Raw genomic sequence first — 21,294 nt, 5'->3', positions numbered from 1 at the left:
CTCATCATGCTCCCTCGATCATCTCTCGCAAGGGCCTCGATGGCCTTAGGATCAGTAATCTCACGTAGCTCCGTCCTTGCCTCAAGGACCGTCTTGAGACCTTCGCCAGTTTCCAAATGTGTCTCCCGTCTGAGTACTACTCAGAGCTTACAATGTCAGTCAAATTAACATTTTTCAGCATACGATGGGTGTTAAAGCTAATAGATGGCATGTGATACAGCTTTACTACAATCCCGAGGATACTCAGCTGCTGCTCAACCCAAAAATGATGATGATTTCTTTGTCACTGAACCCACCCAATTCCAACCTTCCCCTTCCACATCCACCTCGACTGCTTCACCTTCATCCTCTGCTTCTACACCGCCGTCAACAGAAGAAGACGGTTTCTTCGCTCCATCCTTGACCGACCGACCATCTTCCTCCTCAACCCAAAACAGTACAAGTAGTGTTGAATCAAAGACTGGCCCTTCAGTCGAACTTGTACCTTTCGAATCTCTCAAGGGCAAAATAGATCACGATACACTCAAAGCGTTGACCTTCAAGCCGTTCCAGCTTAAAGCCATGTCCGAAGTGCAGAAGAGAGTATTAGGTCTGATGCCTTCGTTAGGTGGCGGGAAGCTCAGGGGACCTGCTAGGGAAGCTGCCGAAGCTGAAGGAGCGGTTATCGAGGAACAAACCTCGGAGGCTGGGAAGGAAAGAGAAGACTTATTGGTGAAAGCTAAGACTGGTACAGGTAAAACCATTGTGAGTAGTTGGGACGTCACGGTTTTACCAAAAATGAATCACACATATCCATTTGCATGCTACCATTAGACCAGAACCGCATCATACTCTACCCGCAGACGCAACTGCCAAGCATAAAGGCTGATCTCCTTATTATTTTGCTCGTTATAGGCCTTCCTTGTTCCAGCGATCGATGCACGAATCAACAAAGTCAATGAGCTCATCAAGACACCCTATCCAGATGGTACTTTACCTGACAGAGCCGCACAGGGTAGAAATGAGCGAGCGATCACCCGATCTCATGTTGGTACCTTGATCATCTCTCCCACTCGAGAATTGGCCACTCAAATCGCCAACGAAGCTTTGAAGCTCTGCACATGGCACAAAGAGATGCAGGTCAGGCTACTCGTCGGTGGAGAGTCGAGGCATCGACAATTGAAAGATTGGAAGAGAGGTAGAAAAGACATCGTCGTTGCCACTCCTGGAAGATTGAAGGATCTCTTGTCCGAAGAAGAAGTCAAATCAGCCATTGAATTTACCGATCTTTTGATCTTGGATGAAGCCGACACTCTGTTGGATATGGGTTTCTCACAAGACCTCAATCATATCATCTCCCATCTACCCAAAGAACGTCAAACTTTCTTATTCTCCGCTACTGTATCTCGAGAAATCGCAGCGATCGCAAGGAAATCTCTTAAACCGGGACATAAAGTGATTGACTGTGTGCCCAAGAATGAATCGAATGTCCACCTTCATATTCCTCAACACTACACCATTGTTCCCTCAGCAGCAGATCAAATACCGCATATCCTCCGACTTATCGCTCACGATCAACTCCTCAACCCTCACAGCAAAGTTATTGTTTTCCTAAACACGACCAAACTCACCATGTTGACCGCTACCCTTGTACGAGAATTGAAAGAATCGTTACCCAAGGATATCAACGTATATGAGATCCATTCGAGATTAGATCAGAATCAACGATCAAGAGCTTCAGAGAGGTACAGACGGGATACCAAACCCAGTGTATTAATCACTTCGGACGTCTCAGCGCGAGGAGTAGATTATCCTGGAGTGACCAGGGTTATCCAAGTCGGTATACCGGCCAGTTCTGAACAGTATATTCACAGAGTAGGAAGAACAGGTAGAGGTGGTAAAGAGGGAGGAAGAGGTGATTTGGTGTTATTACCTTTCGAGGAAGGATTTATCAATCGATTACACAGGATTCCTATCAAACCTGTTCCAACCAGAGATTTATCGGCGGAAGTACATGCGTTAGCTAGAAATGCGGATGAAGAGTATGCCGATAAATTGGCTGGAATCAACGAAGCTATCACTCAACTATTGCCTTCTTTAGACTCTGAGGCTATCGAAGAGGTATTCACGTCTATGATAGGTTATTATATGGGTAAATCGGATCAACTTGACGTAAACCCCCATGAGATCTTACAAGGGTTGAAAGATTGGTCAGTGGAGGCCGCAGGATTACAAGAACCACCGTACCTCTCTCCTGGCTTCTTACAGAAGTTGGGTCTGGGAAGCAATAGGAGATCAGGAGGTGGCGGTGGAGGGTTCGGTAATAGGTCAAGAGGTGGATTCGGTATGAACAAATCCCGTTCAACCGGTGGCGGTGGTGGTGGGTTTGGTGGATCGAGAGATAGGGATAATTCGCAACCCAGAGTAAGAAGCGGAAACTTGTTTGAACGAGGCGATAGATCAGGTTCAGGTGGATTCTCTAACCGAAGTGGAGGTGGTGGGTATGGTGACAGAGGAAGTAGAGGTGGTAACTTTGGCGGTCGGGGTGGGAGGGATTACTAAAACTTAACCGTCCCATTCACATCCTTATAGATAGAAACCCTTTTCCCTCATCATACTTCACTCAACCCTCCTCATTTGTCATACACCTACCCCTCCCACGTAATTTATTGCATATAACTTTATTTACATACAGTATATCTTATTTACATGAAGAAACACACTTGTTGTATTTTGATTAGGCTTGATTTACAGATTTACTACTTCACATGAACATGCATCACACACACCACTTTTCAGATCAAACGAAGACACTGCATGTTCCGATCATGTCACATACCGCTGAGCTGGACGAACCCGATGAGATTCTCAGCCACAGAGGACAACAATTGCAAACTGCCTTCTTTGCCTGTGACGTCTACTCTAACCTTTGTAGTAAGTTAGATGACGATGTCAATCATTAGAAAACAGAAGATCATTTGATAATAACTTTCCTTTGAGAAAGTCAAATTGCCGAAAGGAAGGTTGAAGAAGATCGTGAAAGGATCCTGAGGTATGCTCCAGTTGGTGTAAGATCTATCTTCAAGCGTCTTTAAGTCAGTATCAAGCCGATTCAATATATAGGCTTTGGGTCGGATGATGCATTATATATTTCCATTCTTACACTGAGTACCATACACAAAGACGAAACTTTATCTTGAACGCATCCAACAATGACCGACCAAGTTGATAATCCACGGGATCAAAGAGACGTCAGGCAATTCATACAGAGGATCAAGTATCCCAAACAAGGTGATTTCTTGTTATCCGCCCATCGAGGATTTAGATGGGATGGTGTACCAGAAAACGTAAGTGTTTGATAAGCAATTTACAGCTTCACCGCCACTCTGACAGTACAGTCATGCTGAGAAGTTTATTTCTATATTATGATATACAGAGTCGAACTTCGATTAAGAGAGCCGTCGAACATGGCATGATCTGCGTTGAAATAGATATCAGATTGACCTCAGATGGTGTACCAGGTGAATATCCCTCTCCCATCAGTTTGATTTTCGATCTCAGTGGATTTTGACTTATTTATCTTACTACAATCGGGGTATAGTGCTATTTCACGATCAGACTCTAGGACGAGTTACGAACATCGCTGAATACATGGGCAGATCAGGTTAGTCTGCCATATCCCTCTTTTCCCAATGGCGACTCGTCGCTGAGTGTTTTTACTATTTCGATGAAGATGCCTATTCCCCTTTCACCGGTAAAGGTTATAGTCCTCTAATCCAACAGACACCTTGGAACGGATGTATTGATCATCTGAAATTGAAAGAGGAACATGGCGAGATATGGTAAATACTATTGGTCAAAGTACAGTATGGTAGATGTGAACTGACACTGGCTTCGTGGCACAAAGCGACGAGGGGGTTTTAGACTTCGAATCGCTGTGAGTCTTTCTAGATCTGCACCGTGGTACGATATCCAACGAGTGCTCATGTTTGTACCTAGCCTTGATTTGATTGAGGAAGAGAAGCTTGATATCGTCCTATTCATGGATATGTGAGTCAACAACACTGTCGTTCTGATTCGGACGAAACAGGGCGAGAAATTGTTTGCCCTAGTAATGACTTAAACCGTAATCGAGATGGATGAGCTGACGTTGCTCTCATTCCCAGCAAATGCAAAGAAGCTATGCCGATCATGTACGAAGTCATGAAAGACAGGAAGAATGCCGCTGGCGTGCCTGCTCTGGGTGAGCAAGCCTTGCCTCTTTGTGCTCGAAGGACTTGGCCTTCAAGTCATCGTATTTGTCACTGACACGCATGACATAATACCACAGAGTGGTGCGTTTGGAAAGTATTTGTACATATGTATGGGTATCCTCAGGAGCTAGAGGAAGAAGCTTGGTGGCAAGTGAGTTTGCCTTCCCACTACCACTGATGGGATTCTTGTTGATCCGATGTCTCGTGTTCCGCAGGACGCCAAGAGGATTGGCCAACCCGTTTACATTCCGGTATACGAGCCTTGGCCCACAAGACAGATTGAAGATCGTGAGTATCATCGTTGAAGCAGTAGTCCTGACTGCTTCCGCACACTGGTGAGGATCGACCGCTAACGCGATCTCCCATCCAGCCTTCAAGTCAATTAAGGTCAGTACAGTACAGTACATATGTCTTGGAGGGTGCAGTATCCAATCTATTGGCATATTAATTTCTTAAATACCTCTTCTAGGCATTCTCACACTACCCTAATGTGATTGCTCTCGAGATCGGTCTAAGAGCACCAGGCGGATATATGCAAGATTTACTCGATTATGCCACTTCGCCCGAATGCCCACTCAAGAGTATCGGTTTCTTCGCTGCTCTGGGTGATCTGTGGAGACACGACCACAAGGAGATCAAGTGAGTTATTTGGCTGCATGCTTTAGCCTAGGGAATCTACCGCTCATGCAAGTCTTGGTGCAGATTTGATCTAGGTGATTTCACAGTGCCTCGGGAGTTAGATGAGGAATTTTCGCATCTGTACTTCAGAATTGAGTAAGTCCGAGAACGGCCGACTGTTCTCTACGCCATCTATCATCGCTGACTGTTTCATTTGTCTTCGTCATAAAGTAATCCACCGCAACCTCATGATGCCCTTCTTATCGAGGGTGATTCTCCTGATGGACATGACTATAGAGCCGATCTAGGTGAGTGATCGGAACAATTCGACTTTTTCCTTACCTGTTGAACGATAGATTGATGATTGATGTATATTGATAACATAGCTCGATACAAGAAGCTTGGGTTCACCTGGACCATCAGTAAGTATCTGCTTTTTACACCCGAAGGAAATACTAACCTCCTATATGCTGAAACTCTTTGTCAGCTGATCGAGGAGAGGAATTGAAATGTAAAGAATTGATCACACAATAAGTTCTCTTATACAGCACAAAAGTCTCTGTGACAGAGAGCCGAATCGAAAACTCCAATGTTGATATGCATACAGTATGCTGCCCATCTATCAGGCTTTTATTAATCTGCTCGTCATGGATACGAACAAGGACATCCTCATTCGTACTGCAGCTTCCTATTGTGAGATATGTGGCGTGATACCAACTCTTTCATCATTGTTTGAAAGAACAATGACCCAGAGTGAGCATGCAGGTATGTTGCCCACAAGACGAGCCCAGAACACTTGACCACCTATCCAACCATTCACAGGTAGCAAGAGGTCATTTTGATTGTTTCAGCAACTTGGATTGCCAACGAGTAAATCTGGAGAAAGAAAACTCCTGGCAATCAGCATGAAATTCCAAAAGAGGGATACACTCCGGTGGAGAAGCTCAATAGCAAAGTCAGTGTATCCCCTGAATTGAAACAGGTCAGACAGAAAAGAAGAGTTATTCCTGGTTTGAAAACATGCTGAAACGACTTTGAGTCCAATTGACACATTTTCACAGTGTTCCTCCCAATGATCTCACCTGTTATATGATACATCATGCTTGGATCAAGGTACGCATATCTCGGGCCTACCTCGGCATCCGAGTTTGCGGATTCATCCTTGTCCTCGACTTGTAACGGATCTCATACTCATGCAACAAAAGGTAAGAAGCATAGTTCAAATGCAAGAAAAGCTTGTAAAGGATTTCCCCTGCTTCAGTGAATCTCAAAGCAGTGCGCGCTCAGATACCGACTGTCTGTCGAGAATCGCAAGCTTCTGCAATGTCTGATATTCCAAGGCCACGTTCGGGATTCCAGATGCTGCCACATTACTGTACAGAAGGAGCAGCTCTAAAAGGATGCCACATCGGGTAAAAAGGATGTCCTCTCAGCTACTTTGCTCGAACCTTTCAAACACCATCGCTCAGTCTTCTGTTACAGATGATGGCCAAAGAAGGATGGTAAGGTCAGCTATTCGTTTCATGCACCCGACAGAAGGAGTTTGAGATGACCAAAGGAAAGGATATGACGTACTTTATCGTCGAGGTTCTTTGACTATGCTAAACGGAGGCACAGCTCAAAGGATCTTATTCGTTACAGTCTTTGACAGAGTCATCGCCTCTCCAATCAAAAGGCATAGAGAAGGTATAAGAAGGCCATTAAGGGCTACAGTATCGCATTTCTTTCGCTCCATCAGCCATCATTTTCAGCATACCTATACGTCCTTTCTGAGTATACTCTTTTTCAATCATCTTACAATGTCCACAGGCTCGTAAGTGGGGGATGTCCTTGAACTATGGGAGAACCCCAAGAACTGACATAGTAAGACTGTTCTGCAGTACAAATCCCAACGGCTCAAACCGAATCTTAACAGACGACGGAAAAGCGCTTCAACCCAATTATCAATCGATCATCGATAAACTCCGCAATGTTTCGCAAAAGCGTTCAGCGAAAGGAATATCTCCTGACTGGGTGATCTGGCATACCGATGCTGGTGACGACAAGATGTCAGATCATGACGATCTTGTGGCCGGAATGAATATTGCATCTCTTGCGACATTGGGTATTGTCGATCTGAAAGGAATTACGACCACTGGTTTACACAGGAAGCACAACGCTTCGATCGTAAAGGGGTTTATGAAGAGTTTTGGTTTACCTGACGTCCCAGTATGGTACGGGACAGAAGAGTTTGATCCAAACGATCACGATAAAGATAGACTCGAGCGAACTAGGAAGAGAGCAGATACCATGACGAGCAAGGACCCCAATACCAAATGGCAGAGATTTCACCAGATCGATACCGATATTCGTAGCACCAAGAAGTCGGATATCAAACCCAATGATTACATCACAGGGTTTTCTCAGATCTGCGATGAAGCAAAAGGGGAAGAGAGAAAGATCAAAATGGCAATTACCACTGGTCATCAGACTGTCAACAGCCTGTTAAGTAATCCTGAAACGGCCACGAAGTTCACCGGCCAAGTTGAGAAAGTAGTCTTTCAAGGTGGTATGCATTTCGACAATGGGAAGATTCTCCCGGCGGAAGATGCAAGAAACAACTTTTACAACATCAGTGCATGTCGGGAATTCCTCGGTAAACTTCAAGCAAGCAACATTCCAACTGACTGCTATACGAAGAACGCAGCGACGGCTTGTGCGATCGAGCCACCTTTCCTATCCGAATTGGCGAGGACTGGTCACCCAGGGGGCAGATTCGTGCATGAGCTTGCGAGTAGTGTTGATGCGACTCAATTCTTTGATACCCTCAACGAGGATCGATTGTTCAGCAAGAACTTCACCACAGACCTGTTCCTGAAGTTCAAGACCACTCTCGACCCCGAGGAAGCTGCTGAGAAGAAGAAATTCTTCGTCAATAAATGGGGACATCAAGATAAGTCTACGATGACCAAAGAGGAATACACACATTACTTATCGGACTATAACGAACATCTAGGTGATTCTGTTAAAGCGGTTCCTTATGATCCGGAGGTGATTGTAGGTTTGATGGATGAGGAGTATCTGAATGAATTGGGTATTCTACCTGAGTACAACAAGGATCAAGATCCCGAACTGGAAGACAAATTCAAAGTCTACGGTAAATCCAGGACCGACTGTGGAGTGAACACTCGGAATATGAAGGACACAATTATTGCCCTCGCTGGTCATATCACCCTTGCCACCAAGCCCGAAGGCTCGGAACCGATCACCACAGGTATAAGAAGACGCTTGACTGGGGAGCAAGCGACAAGAGATTCTCAAGAGGATCTCACCAGCTACGGTAGTGATGAAGATGACTGTTTCAGTTGCTGTACGTAGGTCTGTTGCCGTTGCGTGTCTCCGTCGTTCTGATCACTGACCGAAAAGAGCTACAGGATTGATTCTCTGGTCCCTGGATCGGTGCGGCAATACTTCAAGAGGAATTGATGACAACATTGGTAATCACCTCAAACAAGTAGATGGTCCTGATTAAATGCAACACCTGAAAAGTTCAGAACAGTCGAATCTCGGGTTACAGTATTGTGACCCGTAAACCACATACATTGTTTATATACGTTTATATAGGATTGCAGTTCCTTTCTCTCTTCCATTCATCTATGCACTGCGACTATGCTCTCAAAGTGTGAAGAACATCCCTTCACATCCCGCCAATAAAGCAATCGATGGGTTTCATGCATGATGCCACAAGTGATCAACTCTAACTCGCGTTGGTTGAGACCGCCTCTGATCCGAAGTGGCCTGTGCGGCTCAGTATACGTACTGTACAGTACCATCAACTGATCGGCATGGTAGACTCGGTTTGTGTGTGTGCACTGCATATATAGAAGAACCATGATCAATCCATTCAAGTTGCAACATCTCCGCTTCTTCTTTCTCCATTTTCCTTCATCTTCTCATTCCTTCGATCTTTATCCCGAGCACACCAAGCTTCCTGCTGCCTTTCGGCGATTTTGGCAATTCTCCCCAGAATGACAGTGAGTCTTTGATGTTCCTCCGTTTGCATTAGCTCTTTCTCTGCCGATGTAGATGCAGCGTGCCAATCTGATATCTCTCGAGCTGACGTGATCCGATCCTCATAGAGAAAAAAAGTTCAGATTCAATTTGATTGTGCAAACAATTTCGGCTCGCCTTTCCCCTTGGCCGTGCTTCGTAGGATATTCACCCATCTTCTTTACATCCATCGGTCAGCTCTGGCCATATGCTGTCGAGTGTCCAGATCGTTCTCACAAATCGCCTCGCCAATTCTTTACTCTCGAATCGGAATTTCGTCCATCCCCGAAAGGGATTCTAGAGCGGATCACTCCTTGGACCGACTGACTGTCAATGGTAGGGAAAAGACCACCACTCGAAAGAAGAAGTTACTCAAGTGCGCGAGGTACATCACGGTCGATGCACACGACTCTTCGACCTTGTGCGGTATTGGGAGAAACAAGAAGCTATCCTTTCCAGAATTAGAAGTATTAACTTTATGTCTGACTATCGATTCTACTGGACCGATCTTACATAACGACCCAATCGTTCACCCGCCGAAACGAAAACAACAAGAATGTTCCCTTTTGAAAAGGACACTACAGCTCCAAAGAAGTTAGTGCTAGATGGTGCAAATATGACTAGTATCACAGCCTTTCCCCTAGGTTTTCCTAAAAACATCTACGACAACCTGGAAGAAATCACTTTCATCTGTCCTCCTATCGTTTACCTACCTGATCCATCTGTCGTTGGTTTCCCAGATTGGTCAGAATTACCATTGAAGAAAGTAAATTGGATGTTCTTCACGAAAGATAAGGATCATTACTGGACTCTAGGACAGCACCATCTGGATCCTACCAAGCAAAGATATGGGAGTGGTAGGTTTACCGACGAATATTGGTCATTTGGTAAATTTTTGTTATCTTTCCCAACCAACATCGAAATCAATGTCATCAACTCTGGCTCAATCCATCCATGCACCATTGGATCAGTCTACCTCGATCAGCAGTATAATCAAAATCTCTTCGCCAATAAGGTCAGACAGGGTATGTTAGCAGAGGTACAATCAAGAGCCAGAAGACACGGACCAGTACAGAATGGTAATTACACCGAGCAGGATCTCAAGATAAGTTTGGACATCGATATGGCGAAAGCGCAAGAAAGATGGAGTGCCATACGATGGGTGGGAATGATAGAATATCTGAGAAATAACGATTGGGAAGGTGAATTGGAACCGGATGAATTCAAAGTTTGGCTTAATTCGAAATGATCGTAAGTGATTCTTCCCTTCTCCACCTTGTCAAAGGTTCGAGCAAAATATCAAAGAGTCTTCGGGTGCTCTAGGTGTCTAATTACTCACTGAAGCATAAAGCTGATATGACACGCCTACCGCAGCGTAGACTCGAAGATGTACCATTGCCAGTCATTTCCCCATATATTTCGTTCGTTCTTCTCGTTTACACTCCCATATCACCGTGCCCACTTCTACTCTCAAAGATTGAGCTGATAACGTCAGCTTGAGACATCATGATAAACCCCAATATGAAAATGGTAGACGGTCTTTGGGATTGATTATTTGACAACACTTGATTTGGGCACGTAATTTTGTATGTAGTAGTCGTATTATATGAATCTCATGTCATGTCAAGCTTGTATCAAGCTGTGCTGTATCTCCTTTAGATTAGCCAAGGTGTTATTATCTGATAGAGCCGACAAAGGATTTTCGATCAAATTGCCTGCTCACGATGAGAGTGATGAATCCATGTTGAACGATAGGTTTTCAAAGATCTTTCGAGCTACCCAGCAGGCAGACGGAGAAGAAGGAGATAGCCATCAGGATGGTGATCTCAGCTGGGATGATCTGCTATATGAACAAAAATGGCATGAAATCATCTTCAAGAGGATCGATGATTGTCGAAACGATGGATCAAATCCTAGCGACAACCACAAGATTGGTATGAATGGCAACGGACAACAGAACGCGTTGGAATGCTCACCCACTGCAAAAGGTCAAAAGATGCTGATAGGATACAGATTCGTCAAACGGCTTACATGAAACAATGTAGGTCAGATGATTGCTAGACAAGTTAGTCAACTTTCAAACACGGTGGGTAGAATTCAGTCCATGACACTACTACACTTTAGCAATTGGTTTGCATGTCTTGTTATCTGTCTACAAAAGGTTTTATTGATGATATGCAGGGAGAAGGGGGGGAAAAGAAATCGATTCATTATGTTTATCATGCTAACCTGACGCCATCATCTTCTATACATCTACTTAATTCTGCGCGTCTTCAGCATCGTATTGTTCGTTCCTAAGGAGGGCAGGGTATACGATATCAGCTTTTGTTTTTGATCACAGATGAAAGACAAGAACGTTTCATTAAGGGAAACATGACTGTAAAGCTATCGTAGACTCACTTTTTGAGGATGACTAAACCTTCCAAGACAGATTGATAAGGGAAGAATTCATTTGTACCCAACTCTGCTCTTTCGCCCGTACCGATTCGCACAGGTGATTGATGAGTTTGGAACTGAACAAATAAGATATAGAATCAGTGTCATGCCATACAATTCGGATCTGAAGATGACCAAAGGATTCGAGCACTCACCCCGCTGATACCATGTCTCGTTCCAGCCAAACCAATAGTATTGACCGCCTGACCCACTCGGACAGTCACAGGTTTCTCTTCCAAGTCTTCGTCCAGGGTGATCAAGAATTGTGGGTACATCGCTGTGACTAACCAATACAATTGCCAGTGGTGTTTGTCCAGCACGACTAAGCGCAATCGAGTCAGCTGACTTTCTTACAATGACAACCTGAGTCGCTGAATTACTCACACTTCCTAGCATCTGTAAAAGATACGATTGTAGCTAATAACCCCGCAACGGCCGTCCTGCTCATCACCTGTCCATCGTTGAAGTAAGGGTTGATACCTATCGTGCCTTTTCCCATATGTACGAGACCCTTTTGAAATTAAACGAAAATTAGTCCTTGGCCACTTCTGATATAAGATCAAGAGGGAAAAATCCAAACCCACCTGAGCGATCCTGACCATGAAGAAACAGTCTGGTTCTTTAGCATAATATGTAGCCAAGCCTCTCAACATCTGAGCCAATCTCGCGTTATTCGTTCCGGCTCCTACCAGACCCATCGCGAAGATAGAGTTTATAGCTACGTCCAAATCGGAGTCGTGTGAGTATTTTGAAAGAGTATCAAGGATGGACAATTGGGGGTTGGAAGCTGATATAAGACCGAGAGCGAGTGGAACGGATTTTCGGATTACGGGATCACCATATGTCATCTATATTGTACAATCAGTCAGCTGTCATCATCTCTCATCGGTCGGTTATAGATGGCTAGCTGGACTCACCAAATGCTGGAATTGCCTCAAGGCCATCTCAGCACCGACATCTTCACCCATCGCAATCAATGCTATACCGATAGTAGCGAAGGCTTGATATTTGAGTGAATCCACTTTATCCTTTTCTTCCTTATCCTTATCTTCACCTTCACTGTCTCCACCGGCTGCAGCGGAAGCACCAGCTTCACCACCGGTAGGAGCAGTAACAGGCTGAGCAGTAGTTTCCCCAGACATGTTGACATCTCCTTCGGCGTCGGCTACTGCAGCAGCGGCCGGACCTTCTCCTTCAGCAGCTACGGGTGCAGCATCACTATCCGACGTTTCCTTCTTAGATTTATCGGCATGTTCAGCACATAAATGTAACATCTGTTGCACCTTGAGGACGTTTCCGGTACCGGCATAAGCGCAGACGTCAACGATGGTTTCGGCGATGGACGCGATTGGGTGTTCGATGACTTTGAGAGTAGCGACAGTAGGCTCGGAATCCTCTTGTGTAGCTACGAGTCGGTGGATAGGTCAGCTATATCGTCCGGATCACTTGCCAAGGATGTGAAGCTCACCTAAGAAGATCAAACCCAAACCCAGGCAGATGAAGACGGTCCATTCGGATGCTAATTGAGTTTCTTCCCTTTCCATCATTGTCTGTAAGATTGCACTCGCAATTTCACCATCTCCTGAACCGACGAACACAAAACCGAGAGCGAGAGCGGCCATAGCAGCGACTTCCATAGTGTTGGTCTCATCCGCGACGTGAGGAAGTAACTTTTCCGCTATGTCCTTTCTACCCGATCCAGCATATGCTATACCTAAACCATTGATCGCGCTAAGTTTCAGGGATAAACTCTTACTGTCCACATGTTCTTCCAGTAAAGCGTAAGCCAGATCAGATTCTGTTCTAATTCCAGCATGGAAGATACCGGTAGCTAAGAGCGCACCAGCCTTGATATGTTCCTCAGGCGAATAAGTGTATTTATCAATATGATCAATACCAGATTCGGTATCCCACAACAGACTCAAACCGACAGAAGCAGCAGCTGACATCATACCGTGGTCTTTATTCTTGTAAATCCAGCTCTGACCTTCTGCAGCGTTAACCATGAGTTTTTCATTACCGAAACCAGCATTGACGAAAGCGTTGACGAATGTGGAAGCGAGGTTCTGTCTCGCTGAATCCGCAGTTTGGGTTGTTCGATTGGGTTCTAAGTGTGATTTGTATATATCTTCTAGCGCTCTAGGTTCCTCTACACCGACAGCTTTACCGAAATTCCTGAAGTGAGTGGAGAGCTTGACATTGCCCAGGCAATCGAGGACGTCTTCTTCCTGAGTGGGTGGCTGTTCCTCTTCTTCTGATTCGGTACCTTCGGCGGTGTGAACCCAATGAAGGGGTATTTGCGCTCGAGCAAGGAAGTAGGCAAGTTGTTTTTTCATGACCCTGCGATACATCGTCAGCTATGAAAACAACATCTGATATGAGGTTCAAATCAGCTTACGGATTTTTAGGTGCTTCAAAGTATTGTCGGATAAGGGAGGGGCTGTTAAGCCTGACAGCTAGGGCGATAGCTTCAGGATATCGATCGTATTTGGCGTATATTTTAGAAGCAGTCTCTAGGAAAGCGGAATCATCTGGAGGAACGAGAAGAGGCACGCAGCTGAAGATCAAAAAGTTCTTGCCGTTAGCATGCATCACGATTTGGTAAAATGGCTCAAGACACTTGATAACTCACCTAACCATATATCTACAAACCCTTTCGAAATTCTTATCATCCGTCAACTCTACTATCTCATGGATGTTCTCCAACTCCAAGAGGATATCGACCGCATCCGCTTCAGCATTATGTTTGAGGAAGAAGGTCACCAATTCCAACGATAAAGCTTTCAGCTGTTCAGTCGTATATTTCAGACCTTCTGGCTTTTCCACACCTCCCAAGTCCGCATCTAATTCACTAGCGTAATTCGAATTGTACTCTTCACCTAATTCTGCTGCTAGATGTCGTACGTATTCGTGTCCCCATAATCCAGGAGCTTCAGTCGATTCAGACAATAGTCTGTAAAAGAGGGTTTCCCGTTTACCGGTATCGGAGTAGGTCATAGCTAGCACGGAAAGGATGGAAGCGAGGAGCGACTATGTAGCTGTGTCAGCATTTACGTTTTTGATCATCAAAGCACCCTTCTTCCATCATTCATGTTATTGTACACAGAACCTTTCGCAACCCTTCACACGGGAAATCGAAGGTAGGATATTGTTTTGTACGGAAAAGACCTCAGCTCACCCTTTGCTCCTTCAACCCCTCGTCCCACGAATCTCTGATTTTGCCCATCTCCTCGTAGAAAGGTCTAAGGAATTTCAAAGGTTTAGGTACAGATGTCATTGAACTCGTGGATGTTCTTATCAGCGTTCGAAGGGATTCTAATGCTGGCAGATAGAGATTGGTGTCGGGTTCCTAAATAGCAAGGTATATACCATATCAGCTGTCTGTCTCCCCCAAGGTAGGCGTGATAGGTTTATGAAGCTCAAGCTCAGAGCTCGTGACTAGACTCACCTTTAGTCTCTGGACTAACATCTCCAACTCTGCTTTCAGCTGCAAATCCTCTTCGCTCTATTACCATATCAAGAAATCAGCTGATACCTCCACAGAAGATAGCAGTTCAGGAAATGGGAATCGACACTAACCATATCAGAAACATCATCCTCCTTGCCACCATCTTCTTTACCTTTCCCCTTAATATCCCCATTGGCCTTGGGTTTGTCCTGATCCTTCTTCTCTGGATCGGTCGAGGGAACAGCGATATCGAAAGTTGGTCGATCGGGTTCTGACATTTTGGGTGAGAGGGGAGATAATCGGAACAGGAGTGTAAGGAGAGGTGAGGACTATTTATGTGTTGAGCTATCTACCTATCTCAGCTGGACCTGCTATGAGGGAGTTTACAGCTGATGGAAATGAAGATAGTGACCCTTGTTTTCAGTCAGATGTATGATGATTAATTCTGTAATCAAAGAGATGGTACATGGTTGCAACGCGTATGTGCTGGGGTCGATAGGTGGTTGTGTCATAGACACCTCACAGACACGTGGCAACCTCGGAATTAGCTTCACTGTGGCACTCTATGTACTTCTGCATCAGATTATCGTATGAGTATGAATCTACATATATCAGACTGAATGTATGTACACCAATCTATATCTAACTTCTCTTCTTCTTCTACTTCTGGCAATGTGGATGCCACAAACGCCTACGCACCAGGCGCAGCTTCAGCCGCTTCCTTGGGTTTAGGTCGAGGATCAATCTTCCTCGTTGGATCTTGGAAGTAGGCGAGTTTCTCATCGGTCACTTCAGATCGGTTCTGAGTTGTATGAAACATATATATATCAGCTCGAGAGCCGTATATTGGCAAGATCATAGTCATGATCTGTGTTGTAATCTATACTGACTCACCTTTTGGAACTCAGCAACGACCTCTTGCAATTTCTCAATACAAGCAGCTTTCATTTCTGATGTACTCAAAGTACCCGCTCGGTATTCCTGTTCCATTTGACCAAAGCGATTAATATTGCCTTATTCTTACATTCCACGGAGTTGATTTGATATGTTTGCGTGGATCTGGACATACCTTGGCCAATTTCTCCATCTTCTCATCACTGTCCTCAAAGAAACTCAAATACTGATAAGCGATATCCACATCGGGATTACCTCCTTTCGACCTGTGTTCCTCCTGAGTAGCACCACCACCAGAGAAAGCGTGGGATTTGATCTTCTTGGCGATCTTCTTGGGATCATCGGTCATGAAGATGGCGGTGTTCTCCTTGGAGGCGGACATCTTGGTACCGGCTCCTTGGAGGGCGGGAAGGAATTTGGAGTGGAGTAATGCGGGTTTCTTGTAATGCAATTTATCGGCGGCGTCTCTTGTCAGAAGGAACTACACGAGTTACTCATTGTCAGCCATGAGATCTATCGATGAACCGATAATTCTGACGAAAGAGCTCACATAAGGATCCTGGTCAATGGCACAAGGGATCAAAGCTGGGATATCGTCTCGAGCACCGAAGATCTGAGGGAAGGAGTTGGAGAAGGATGGTGTAGCTTGGACAGCTGCGAAATGGAACATTCCGATGTTGTCCCTTTGTCATAAGCGTCAGTTGATACACGAGGCAATCAGCATCTACACCTAGCTTACGAGTCAGTGAAACCGAACACGTTTCTACTTTGACTTTGGGTGATGGTTTTAGCCATGAGTACAACATTCTCGTAGAAAGCACCGCTGAGAGAACAATCAAGTACATTAGCTGACAAGGACCCAACCAGAGCAGTGGATACACAGCTAGGAGCGTATACCCTCTACCTCAGATGACATCGGTGGTATTTTGCCAATAGAAGTCCCTGACTCACCCGACATTAGCCAAATCGGAAAAGATGAACGTCTTCTCCGGTATGAAACCACAAGCGATGATATCTTTGATATTATCTTGACCCATCTTCTTGTAATGTCGCAACAGATCGAGAGGTTTCTTTCCTTTGATCTTCTTCATGAGTTCAGCTTGTTTCTTGATATCTCGTTCGAGAAGGTATTTTTCGTCGTCTGAAATGATCGAGACAATAAGCTTATACCGGAATCGTTAGATGAGCGGGGTATATTACCTACCTGTCACTTGAATCACAAGAGGAACATTGAAGACTCTCTGCAAGTAGCTATAAAGATATGTGTTCAGCTTCTGATCAACCTTTAAGTGCAATGAAAAGCTAAACTCACGCAGTGAACATGAAGGGAATCAAATGACCCATATGCATCGAATCGCTCGATGGGCCTCTACCCGTATACAGGTAGAACGGTTGCCCTTTCTCGTATCGATCGAGTATCGAGTTGAAATCACTACATCACGAACGAAATTCTCAACATCAGCTTGCTAGTCTTGTAGCCGCACATTAGGATATAGCTATAGATTTGAGCAGTTCAGGAAGCAGAACTTACCGATGGGAATAGAAAGTACCTCTCCTCAATAAGGGATGAGGTTTTTGACCTGTCAATCTTTCGAATCTATCTAATAATTCCTGAGAAATCAAAGATGCTCCGAAACGTTTCGTGAGTTTATCGTAATCGCTATAGGAAGGAGGAGGAAATCAATCAGCATGCATGATTGCGAGATACACATGTGCCACCAAAGGGTTGATATCGCCGCCTTGATTGACGAGTTGACAAGTCTTCTCGCCCTGGGAATACAAATTCCAGACTCAACTCACATTCCAAGATCTTTACCATCCGCATCTACTTCACCTTCCACATCGAACGGCGTGACTTTCTGTTCCTTGGCTACGTTATGAGAAGATGAAGAAGGTTCGGGATCTTCTTTAATCGTAGGTGTCCTTGGGACGGCTGCGTCGCTAAATCAACAAATCAACATCGGTTAGTCTCTTTCCGATCATAAGTTAGTTGAAATGTTAAACAGTTCAAAGAGGGGCTGAACTCACGCTCTGGAAGTATGTCTACTGTGAGTCATCCTCTTAGGTTCTTTGACAGCTTCGGGAACTTCATCGTCCAATTTCACCTTATCCCAATCTTCAGGTGATACCCCCTGTTTCTTCTCCGGACCTTGATCTTGAGCGTTCTGATCGTCTGATGGACCGAAGATCCTTTCAGGTTGAGGTAATTTCATTTCCGATAATGTGGTAGACAATTGTTCAGAGACACTTTCAGATCTTGCCTTTCTCCTTGCTACAGTCAAAGCCTCCGGTTCAGGTCCAGAGATATCACCTGTATCATCCGTCCCCACAGGAGAGAAGAGGGAATTCCCCCCAGCAGATAAAGCGCTATTGGGTCCAGCTCCGGCTCCAGCACTCGAAGGGGATTTGGGATCAGCCGGAAGAGTCAGCTTGAGGCCGCTAGGAGCAGGCAAGTCGAGTTTGGATAGTTCCGTTGCGATCGCACCGGGGGTCATGGCTCCTGATTGAGTCTTTGAGGTTTGGTCGGGTGTTAACGACATTTTGTCCTTTGCTGTAGCAGCTGTTTGTTTGATTTTGGGCAAGAAGGTGGATGAAGGTGGTATGGCCTTGTACAGTCTGTGTGCAAGACGCATAAAGCGGGAGGTAGAGGGCGGGAATGGTGGTGAGGAGGAGAAGGAGAAGGACGCTGAAAGGTTACAAGTGCAGGCAGTGAAGTGTTCCAACGTGAGTGAGTCAAGATATCGATCGATTGGCAATGACGTGGACTTTCACCCATAGATAAGGGGTTACACGGTGCACGTGGCTGTTATCAGGAACACGTCTGTTGACAGTACGTGGATGGACGATTGAGTTGCTTGCATCCATACACACCAGAGCAATACACCACTTGGTAGTGCAGTCCGACTCCTTGGTCTATGCCTAGACCTACATCAATACCCCTCTAACGGCCAGCCCAGATATTCAAAGTGACAATCTCACATTGCCTGGTGGAAGTCCCTAAGAATCACCCTGTTCAAGATGTTCTCAAACGAGATAGCCCGTCTGAGGACATTGGGAGTCCAAGGGGTGAGTTACGGTCTCACTGAAGATCATGGATGAAGTGGCCAAATGAAACTACGAGCTGATAAGCTGTAAACTGCCTGTCATCCTCTTCAATCTCCTGCGTGTCATGATCCTCCATTCTACCTTACATAGCTCCTATTCCAAGCGCTCAACCTTTTGACAGTCGTATCATCCGGTTTAATGATGTGGAAGGGGTTGTGTCTCGTCACCAATTCGGAATCACCTATAGTGGTCGTACTTTCGTATGTTCCCCTCTCATCACCTGACAGCGATGATGATGATAGCTAATGTGAAGTTGGTGGGGTGCGTGATAATAGAGGATCGATGGAACCTGCTTTCTACCGAGGAGATATATTGTTCTTGACGAATCCTGCCGATGTACCGTATGAAATTGGGGATATAACGGTCTACAAGATGTGAGTCATGTCTTCTAACTCCGCTTCTGATCCCTGCTAGTTTTCGGGACATCATGTCAAAGTCTTTTTTTTTGGGGGCAGATTCATATATCCACTCCTTCTGATTAATCATATCAATACTCGTGGTGAAACATTGGACAGACTTCACTCGCTGCTTGTCATCCTTCTTCCATCTTGCTGCAGCTGGTGTTTAGATGCTAATGCTTCCTATCCTACAGTCCCGGCGCAGATATACCGATAGTCCATCGAGTAATAGAATCCCATATTTCGTGAGTTGTTCATTGAGCTTGACTTTCACAATGACATTCAGCTCATCAGTATGGTTCAGCAACACCACTCAACTTCTCTTGACCAAAGGGGATAATAACCCGGGAGACGATATAACGTTGTACAACGGTATAGAATGGATAGAGAGGAAGCACATCATTGGGAAAGTCAGAGGGTATGTTTGCTTGTTTAGGAGTGTTCACAGTAGGGTAGAAGAGGATGTGGACTGATCAGCCAAATGATGTCTTAGGTTCTTACCTTATATAGGTTATGTAACCATAGCTATGGTAAGTCAGCTAAAAGTTCAATAAAAAGGATGACCACATGAAGACCATAAGAAGCTGACAACCTCTCATATACCCACAGAACGATTTCCCTCAATTGAAATACGCTTTATTAGGTGGTGTAGGTCTGGTGATGCTGATACAACAGGAGACGTAGATGCAGGCAACTTGTACATACATATGCATATCATGATGTCAATATATACGAGTATCCACCAAAGAAATAAGCCACTGGATGTAAGCTGCCACTGTAAAATGAGAGGCGTCGCGTGTCAGTTTAAGCTTCCATCATTGTTGACAATATACCAACTATACTTCTCTTCCCGCAGTTCTTGGCTTTATCACTCATCGCAACGAATACCTACATAGACATCTTCAGTACCAGGAGCAGGGAATTTGGTGCCAGCATCAATACAAGGAAAACTGCCATTTCTCATCGAACACGTCTACCTGCTCTTCGGTCGTTACCGTCACCTTGATCGATCAAAATGCCAAGGTGAGTTGTACCATCCGTGATCATACGCTTGCAACTTGAATGCTAACACCACTATGAAATGTATAGTGCTGCCGAACAGACACTCGAGAACCAGAATGAAGAGGAATTGAATTCGTTGCACAGTAAGATCAAGTCGTTGAGATCTGTGAGTTGACTCTGCACCTTTACTGCCCTCCTCTATCATATGCGGTACGAGTACAGGTCGATAAACATATCTAGTAGGAGTGATGGTGGATCATCATCACAATCACGGATGACTATGTGGTATAAAGATCATACTGATGCTAAGGTTATGAACGTATAGGTGACTATCGATATTTTAGATGATGCAAATAGACAGAATGATCAGGTGAGTCATCATCTTAGTATAGTGGAGAGTGGAAGACGATAGCTAAATATATTGCAATTGTAGCTCGATAGAACAGTACGTATCAATTCATTTCCAAATCCTGCACTCTCTATATATACCATACCACGCTCGTATATCACGCTAATCAAATGACCGATACCGTCAGACCAACTCATTCACCTCTTTCGCTTCCTCCCTCTTCTCCACCTCGCGCCATCACTCCCGAACCATGGCGTCCACCTCTACATTACGCCAATATAGAACCATGGCTTATATCGTAGGAGCCATAGTGGCGTTATGGTTGATAATGAAATTATGGAGAAGTGGACCTGGACCTACCGTACATCCTATCGAACCGGAGTACTGATCTCTCTTTCTCTCTCTCTCATTCATGATAGATAAGCCAGGTGGGGAAGTACAAGTAGAAGTAGACTTTGAAGATATAAGGTATATAGTCCATATGATCATGGTGGTTACCTCGAGGTATAAGGTATAGCTCAGGAGTGCAAGTAGATGCGAGGATGAAACGCCCCAGGGTGAGGGATAAGGTATGAGGTGATAAGGTGGTCTCATATATCCATGTTGTATATGTATCTTGTGATTATATGATATCTCCCATGTGCATGTATGCATCCATTTCATGAGGTATGTTTCGGGGTCGGTGGTCCGTGCATTGTATGTCGTATGATACCCGGCGGTACAAGCCAAAGGATACGGAAAGGGAGGGGTTACAAGGGATCGACGTACGTAGACAATTGCAAT

General features: G+C 44.9%; 8 protein-coding genes across 8 annotated transcripts; 6 read left to right on the top strand and 2 right to left on the bottom strand.

The window, feature by feature from the left end:
• Positions 1 to 6: 6 nt before the first annotated feature.
• On the top strand, positions 7 to 2,541 carry I203_107297 (uncharacterized protein; the record flags this gene model as incomplete). The annotated part of the gene is made up of 3 exons (XM_019145378.1): positions 7 to 154; positions 221 to 744; positions 895 to 2,541. The coding sequence occupies 3 exons, from the start codon at positions 7 to 9 to the stop codon at positions 2,539 to 2,541; spliced, it is 2,319 nt and encodes a 772-aa protein (XP_019005197.1).
• Positions 2,542 to 3,191: 650 nt separating this feature from the next.
• On the top strand, positions 3,192 to 5,384 carry I203_107296 (uncharacterized protein; the record flags this gene model as incomplete). The annotated part of the gene is made up of 15 exons (XM_019145377.1): positions 3,192 to 3,326; positions 3,416 to 3,500; positions 3,581 to 3,643; positions 3,713 to 3,821; positions 3,887 to 3,916; positions 3,979 to 4,029; positions 4,146 to 4,222; positions 4,310 to 4,383; positions 4,448 to 4,520; positions 4,603 to 4,619; positions 4,702 to 4,871; positions 4,935 to 5,006; positions 5,082 to 5,158; positions 5,237 to 5,272; positions 5,338 to 5,384. 15 exons carry the CDS (start codon positions 3,192 to 3,194, stop codon positions 5,382 to 5,384), a joined length of 1,116 nt encoding a protein of 371 aa, XP_019005196.1.
• Positions 5,385 to 6,649: 1,265 nt separating this feature from the next.
• Positions 6,650 to 8,207, top strand: I203_107295 (uncharacterized protein; the record flags this gene model as incomplete). The annotated part of the gene is made up of 2 exons (XM_019145376.1): positions 6,650 to 6,663; positions 6,731 to 8,207. 2 exons carry the CDS (start codon positions 6,650 to 6,652, stop codon positions 8,205 to 8,207), a joined length of 1,491 nt encoding a protein of 496 aa, XP_019005195.1.
• Positions 8,208 to 9,435: 1,228 nt separating this feature from the next.
• I203_107294 (uncharacterized protein) lies at positions 9,436 to 10,128 on the top strand (the record flags this gene model as incomplete). Its single annotated transcript, XM_019145375.1, has 1 exon — positions 9,436 to 10,128. The coding sequence occupies one exon, from the start codon at positions 9,436 to 9,438 to the stop codon at positions 10,126 to 10,128; it is 693 nt and encodes a 230-aa protein (XP_019005194.1).
• Positions 10,129 to 11,136: 1,008 nt separating this feature from the next.
• On the bottom strand, positions 11,137 to 15,041 carry I203_107293 (uncharacterized protein; the record flags this gene model as incomplete). Its single annotated transcript, XM_065518165.1, has 12 exons — positions 11,137 to 11,173; positions 11,280 to 11,392; positions 11,471 to 11,637; positions 11,700 to 11,826; positions 11,900 to 12,163; positions 12,233 to 12,720; positions 12,784 to 13,655; positions 13,714 to 13,872; positions 13,948 to 14,345; positions 14,494 to 14,664; positions 14,764 to 14,820; positions 14,895 to 15,041. The coding sequence occupies 12 exons, from the start codon at positions 15,039 to 15,041 to the stop codon at positions 11,137 to 11,139; spliced, it is 3,000 nt and encodes a 999-aa protein (XP_065372895.1).
• A 413-nt stretch (positions 15,042 to 15,454) lies between these two features.
• I203_107292 (tryptophan-tRNA ligase) lies at positions 15,455 to 18,197 on the bottom strand (the record flags this gene model as incomplete). Its single annotated transcript, XM_019145373.1, has 11 exons — positions 15,455 to 15,565; positions 15,658 to 15,744; positions 15,833 to 16,138; positions 16,208 to 16,340; positions 16,397 to 16,480; positions 16,609 to 16,798; positions 16,862 to 16,908; positions 16,970 to 17,089; positions 17,189 to 17,317; positions 17,458 to 17,598; positions 17,686 to 18,197. 11 exons carry the CDS (start codon positions 18,195 to 18,197, stop codon positions 15,455 to 15,457), a joined length of 1,860 nt encoding a protein of 619 aa, XP_019005192.1.
• Positions 18,198 to 18,675: 478 nt separating this feature from the next.
• On the top strand, positions 18,676 to 19,844 carry I203_107291 (signal peptidase I; the record flags this gene model as incomplete). Its single annotated transcript, XM_019145372.1, has 7 exons — positions 18,676 to 18,723; positions 18,853 to 18,962; positions 19,038 to 19,136; positions 19,355 to 19,405; positions 19,465 to 19,578; positions 19,654 to 19,690; positions 19,770 to 19,844. The coding sequence occupies 7 exons, from the start codon at positions 18,676 to 18,678 to the stop codon at positions 19,842 to 19,844; spliced, it is 534 nt and encodes a 177-aa protein (XP_019005191.1).
• A 331-nt stretch (positions 19,845 to 20,175) lies between these two features.
• I203_107290 (uncharacterized protein) lies at positions 20,176 to 20,899 on the top strand (the record flags this gene model as incomplete). Its single annotated transcript, XM_065518164.1, has 4 exons — positions 20,176 to 20,183; positions 20,250 to 20,328; positions 20,488 to 20,532; positions 20,699 to 20,899. The coding sequence occupies 4 exons, from the start codon at positions 20,176 to 20,178 to the stop codon at positions 20,897 to 20,899; spliced, it is 333 nt and encodes a 110-aa protein (XP_065372894.1).
• Between the last annotated feature and the right edge of the window lie 395 nt (positions 20,900 to 21,294).

The sequence above is a fragment of the Kwoniella mangroviensis genome, chromosome 2 (assembly GCF_000507465.2).
Source record: "Kwoniella mangroviensis CBS 8507 chromosome 2, whole genome shotgun sequence".
Classification (NCBI taxonomy): Eukaryota; Fungi; Basidiomycota; class Tremellomycetes; order Tremellales; family Cryptococcaceae; genus Kwoniella; species Kwoniella mangrovensis.
The sequence above is the reverse complement of the archived record's forward strand: the minus strand, read 5'-3'. Positions and strand labels throughout refer to the sequence as shown.